The sequence below is a fragment of the Microtus ochrogaster genome, chromosome 6 (genome assembly GCF_000317375.1).
Source record: "Microtus ochrogaster isolate Prairie Vole_2 chromosome 6, MicOch1.0, whole genome shotgun sequence".
In the NCBI taxonomy this organism is placed as follows: Eukaryota; Metazoa; Chordata; class Mammalia; order Rodentia; family Cricetidae; genus Microtus; species Microtus ochrogaster.
The window spans coordinates 366,796-372,848 of record NC_022013.1 but is presented as its reverse complement, the minus strand read 5'-3'; the positions used below and the strand labels follow the sequence as shown (position 1 = coordinate 372,848).

At 45.2% G+C, this 6,053-nt stretch overlaps 1 protein-coding gene across 1 annotated transcript in view; it reads left to right on the top strand.

Moving 5' to 3' along the window:
• The first annotated feature begins 1,311 nt into the window (after positions 1 to 1,311).
• The window catches only part of LOC101980593 (lactase-phlorizin hydrolase-like), a 46,070-nt gene continuing 41,328 nt past the window's right edge, over positions 1,312 to 6,053 (top strand). Inside the window, 3 exon segments of the mRNA XM_013346652.1 lie at positions 1,312 to 1,960; positions 4,235 to 4,237; positions 4,778 to 4,869. Of these exon segments, the coding sequence (XP_013202106.1) occupies positions 1,312 to 1,960; positions 4,235 to 4,237; positions 4,778 to 4,869 (744 nt within the window).

Here is a 6,053-nt window from a genome sequence, read left to right as displayed (position 1 = left end):
GTTCAGACACCCTAACTAGAGCACAAATATTGGGGTTCAACCTGTGTTGTAATATGAGTGGCGGGGCTGCGTCCCCAGCACCCCGCTGCCCGCTAGGCTAGCTTTACCCGAAATAATTACACAGACACTGTATTCTTTTAAGCACTGCTTGGCCCATTTCTATCTGGCCTCTTCTAGGCTAACTCTCGCACCTGGACTAGCCCATTTCTAATAATCTGCTGTAGCCCATAAGGTGGCTTACCAGGGAGATTCTAGCCTACGTCCATCCTGGGTCGGAGCTTCATCACATGTGCCTCAGAGAGCAGAGCTCTCATCTCTGCCCGCAAGAGTGGAGAATCGTGTCTCTCTCTGAGGCGTCTGCCCCCGAGAGGAGAGCTGTCTAGTCTCTGAGCTCACTTCCTCTTCCTCCCAGCGTTCTGTTCTGTTCACTCCTCCCACCTCTGTTTTAACCTATCAGGGCAAGCAGCTTCTTTATTTAATTAACCAATGACCTTCTTCCATCAAACCTGACAACCAGAAAAGCAAAGCAGCCAAGCCACTAGAAAAGTTTTTCCTCTACCAAGGCTGGGCGACCACAGACTAAGCAGACTAAGCCTCTCGCTCCTTCCAATTTATATTTCCTGTAGTGCTGGGATTAAGGGCATATGACTCCCTAGAACTGGGATTAAGGGTATGAGCCACCACCACCTGGATATGTTTCTGCATTGATCTTGTGTAGCCCAGGGTGGCCTTTAACTCACAGAGATCCTTCTTCTCTGTCTCTAAAACCTGGGATTAAAGGTGTATGCCACCACTGCCTGAGCTCTAGTGATTCACCTTTGCCCTTCTGATATTTAGGCAAGCTTTATTTATTATATCATTATACCTAACAATTCTATTAACATTATCTCATGGTTTGTACATTTGTAAAGACTAGGGTGGATTAGACACACCGATGGTAAGGAGCTTGCTGTACAGATATGGGGACCTGAGTTTTGATGCTCAGTGTTCTTGGAAAGTCAAGATTGATGATACAACTGTAATTCTGCACTGAAGAGGCTGGGACAGGCAGCTCCCTAGGGCTCATAATCGGGGAATATGCCCCAGATCTACCTCTGGCCTCCACATGTTTGAGCACACACAAGTTCATGAACATGTATACCAAAGCACAAAACAATTTTTTTCTAAAGGTTATGCTGGTTAAACAAAGTTCTGATTTAATGATTCTAGATAACACAGTTAAATATTGTGTAGATAATCACTGTATTTTATAGCCTCATCAGTATTATAAGGTCTGGATTCTTTCCACATGCTTCTAACCATTCCTTGAACATGGATCTGCCTTGGACAGCACTCTTCCTGAGCACTGTCCTCCTGAGTCTTTCATGCCAGGGGATTGACTTGGAACCCGACAGAAATTTTATTTCGGCCGCTGGTCCTCTTACAAATGACTTAGTGCTTAACCTGAGCCATCCACTGGGAACCCAGGGCTCTGGTTTTGGACCTGGTAGCAAGGACTTCTACGTCTGCCAGCAGCCATTGCCCTCTTTCTTTCCACAGTACTTGAGCAGCCTTCGTGCCAGTCAGGTCACCCATTACAAAGTACTTCTATCATGGGCACAGCTTCTCCCAACGGGAAGCCCCAAGCATCCAGACCAGGAAGCAGTGCGGTGCTACCGACAACTCCTGCAGTCCCTGAAGGCTGCCCAGCTTCAGCCCATGGTGGTCCTGTGCCACCAGACGCCACCCACCCACGGCACCATCCAGAGAGACAGGGACTTTGCTGACCTCTTTGCTGACTATGCCACGTTCGCCTTCCAGTCCTTTGGGGACCTTGTTGAGATCTGGTTCACCTTCAGCGACTTGGAGAAAGTGATCATGGATCTTGCCCCGCAGGGTTCGAAAGCTTCTGCTCTCCAAACCCTCAGCAATGCCCACAGGAAAGCCTTTGAAGTTTACCATAGAGAGTTCTCTTCTCAGGGTAAGTACACATGGACATGGTGGCCCGGCAGCAGCCCTCACCACCCTCCTCTGTTTGCTTCTTAGGCAGGAACTGATGTCTCTCCCATCTCTGCCCTTCCAGGAGACCCCAGATCTCAGCATTGGTGAGAATCCATTCCCAAAGGGGACAAAGATATAAACACACAGCATTTGTCTGAAAAGCATTTTCTCCCTTTGAGATAGTGTCTCTTGTAGTCCAGGCTGGCTCACTGTGAGGTCAGAAGATAAGTTTGAACCTCGGATCCTCCCGAATTCACATCCTCAGTTCTAAGATGACAGACACCCACCACAACCAGTTTTATGTAGGGCTGGGGCTTGTGCATGCCAGGCAAGCGCTCTAACCACTGAGCCATATCCTAAGCTCCTGAAAATTGTGTGTCTGTCTGTGCATGTGTGATTTTATTTTTATTTTAGATATGTGGGTGTTTTATCCACATGTTTGTCTGAGCACCGTGTGCATGCCTGTGCCCTCAGATGCCCTGGAACTGGAGTTACAGATGGTTTTGAATTGCTGTGTATGTGCCAGGAATCAAACCAGGGACCTCTGGAGGAGTAGCCTGTGCTCTTAATGCTGAGCCATCTCTCTAGCCCTTGAAAACTATCTTCTAGACCCTTCCTCAGGGTCAAGTATGAGCAACTGTCTTTCTCTGCCCTTCCTTGAAGGGACGTTTATAAAGTCAGGATTCCTCCCACTTTCTTCTGACAGCTCCTTGAACCTGGAGCTGCCTTGGAGAGACAGTGCTGTCCTGAGTCTCTACAAGGAGACCCGAATGTGGTTCTCCTTCTCTTACGAAAACAAGTGTGCACCTTTTAGTTGGAGCTTACAGTGCATCAAGCAAGGCAAAGATAAATAACACACCGATGCGTAATGAGAAGACTGGTTTGTAAATGTACAATGGAGACTAAAGCTAAAACCTTGCCCACGAGAGGCAAGTGCTAGATCTATAACTGTATTGACTTGTTTTTACTAGGAACAGAGTACATCGCAGTGACTAGTGCTGTGTGTAAATTCTTGCCACCTTCTGATCATTCCTTCTGATACCGCCTTCAAATTGAAATTAGCCAGGTGTGGTGGTGCATGTCTCTAAATCTAGCACTTGAAAGACTGAGTGTGAGGATTGTAAGTTCAGAGTCAACCTGGTGTGCAGATCTCTATGAGTTCAAGAGCATCTAGCCCTAGGAAGGGTGTAGAAGAAAAGAGATAAACAACTGAAGCCAGTGTTTTAAAATAGCGACATTCTTTAAGAATTCAAAGCATAATGCTGTTTACACCATTGCTACAATGTTGATGTTCTATCCTATTCTGACAATTTTAAATGAGGTAATTTTTTGTTATACATGGTGTGAATATAAGAAATAAACTCTTAGCTAGTCATAGTGCCTAAGCCTTTAATTCAAGTACTTGGAGGCAGAGGCAGGTGTACCTCTGTGAGTTCAAGGCCAATCTGGTCACATTCTGGGAGTCTGTCTTGGGGAAAAAAAAACAAAACCAAACCCAAAAATTAACCAAGAAAAACTAAAAAGAAGCTAACTTTTTCTGTTAAATATTTAAAACCTAGGTGGGTTATTGTAGTAAGAGGACAATAGTTAGTTCCCAGCTGCTCAGCCCCAAAATAACCACACAGATATTAAATCACTGCTTGGCCCAGTAGCTCTAGCTTCTTATTGGCTAACTCTTACATATAAATTTATCCCATCTCCATTAATATGTGTATTGCCACATGGCAGTGGCTTACTGGGTAAAGTTCCAGTGTCTGTCTCCAGCGGGGACATGGCTTCTCCTGACTCTGCCTCCTTTCTTCTAACATTCAGTTTTGTTTTCCCTGCTTAGCTCTACTCTACCCTATCCCAGGCCTAAGACAGTTTTTTTTTTTTTATTGTTAGCCATTGGTATTCACAGCATACTGAGGGGAATACCACATCAGGTTATGGTGATGTAAATCTTTAGTCCTAGTACTTAGGAAGCAAAGGCAGGTAGATATCTGAATTCAAGGGTCTACAGAATGAGTTCTAGTACCTCTAGGGCTGCACAGAGAAACCCCATCTCAAAAAAAAATGATCATACAAGAAAAAAAAAACAAACTTAAATGAGCACTATCGTTGAGTGTTTGCATACCTGTGTGCTTGCCATGCATGCAGGAAGCCCTGGGTTCCAATTCCTGCATTCCATGAACTTGGCATAGTGACACACGTCTGTAAGCCAAGCACTGACATGTTTTGAGACCCTGTCTCCAAAAAGGCATTGGGAGTCAAGGTGGTGGAGAGATGGCTCCTGATTGGCTAAGAGTTATTGCTGTCTTCCAGAGGCCCAGAGATTAGTTCTTAGCACCCACATCAAGTGGCTCACAACCACCTGTAATACCAGCTCCAGGGATCCCACACTTTCTTCTGGCCTCTGTTGACATCTATATATGCATTTCATATGCTCAAATAGACATAAAAATATCTACATAAATAAAATAACTGTGTATTTTTGTTTTTGTTTTTGTTTTTCGAGACACGGTTTCTCTGTGGTTTTGGAGCCTGTCCTGGAATAACTGTGTATTTTTAAAAGGGTTGGTATGTTCCTGGGCACATCTGTATCTTTACCCTTGACTCTAAATCTGAAGGTGGGTCCTGACATTAGCTTTCTTCTTCTTTTTACTTTTTCCTAAATTTCATGTATTAGTTGTATATATAAATTAGGTTTTTTCATCTGAGTGTTTGTATGTACTTATTAAATAGATTTAATGTCCTATTTTTGTTAGTTTGTTTTTGATTTTTTTTTTGTTTTGTTTGGTTTAGTTTTTCAAGATAGGGCTTCTCTCTGTAGCCTTGACTGGCCTGTAAACTCACCCTGAAGACTGTGCTGACCTCAAACTCAGAGATCCCCCTGTCTCTGCCTTGCAAGTGCTTGGGTTAAGGACATGCACCACCCCCACCCAGCAGCTCTGTATTTTCTATCCCTGTTCTCCAGGCAGTTGTGGTGCACACACAAGCTTGAGAGCCGTCACCATGCTGCGGGAGAGCTAAACAAAACGAGTGCACACATCAGTGTTTCCTGTGTTTCCCCAGCAAGGCACAGTAGCTGTGAGGACAAAGACACAGCAGGTTCCAGAGAACACCCTGACTTTGGGTTTTGTTTGTGTTAGGTGGCAGCTCTGGTACTGATTGTCCAGAGATATAGCTGTGGTTATAGCCAAGATGACCTCAGGCTTCTGATCCTGCTTGCTTCTCCTCCTCAAGTGCTGGGATCACAGGCATGTGCCATCATGCCTGGTTATGCTGTGCTGGCTATCAGTCCCTGGGCTTGTCAATCAATCAATCCTTGGGCTTGGTCCACGCTCTCTACTGACTGACCTCCGTCTTCAGCCTGGAACACCTTGTCTTTTTTTTTTTTTTGGTTTTTCGAGACAGGGTTTCTCTGTGGCTTTGGAGCCTGTCCTGGAACTAGCCCTGTAGACCAGGCTGGTCTCGAACTCACAGAGATTCGCCTGCCTCTGCCTCCCGAGTGCTGGGATTAAAGGCGTGCGCCACCATCGCCCGGCACACCTTGTCTTGAAATAGAATTTGGAAAAGGGTTCTCTTGTCACCTTAGGATAATTCTTTTTATGTTGATTTTTCCAAGTGCTCTCTATGTGGGTCTTGATTCGTACACAACAGTCTCTTAGCCAGGCATGGTGCCACACAGGTTTATCCAAGCACTTGGCAGGCAGAGGCAGGTAGATCTCTATGAATTCAAGGCCAGCTGACTTCCAGGACATCCAGGATCACTCAGTGAAACATGGTCTAAAAAATCCAAATAAAAACCAACCTACTCTCTTAGTGGGATATTGTATTTTTAGCCACTTTGTTTTCTGGAGTCTGTCAGTTGGCTAAAGAGAAGTCATGGTCCTGATCGATCTCTTCAGAAAAGTATGAGCAACTGTCTTTCTCTGCCCTTCCTTGAAGGGACGTTTATAAAGTCAGGATTCCTCCCACTTTCTTCTGACAGCTCCCTGAACCTGGAGCTGCCTTGGAGAGACAGTGCTGTCCTGAGTCTCTACAAGGAGACCCGAATGTGGTTCCCCTTCTCTTACGAAAACAAGTGTGTA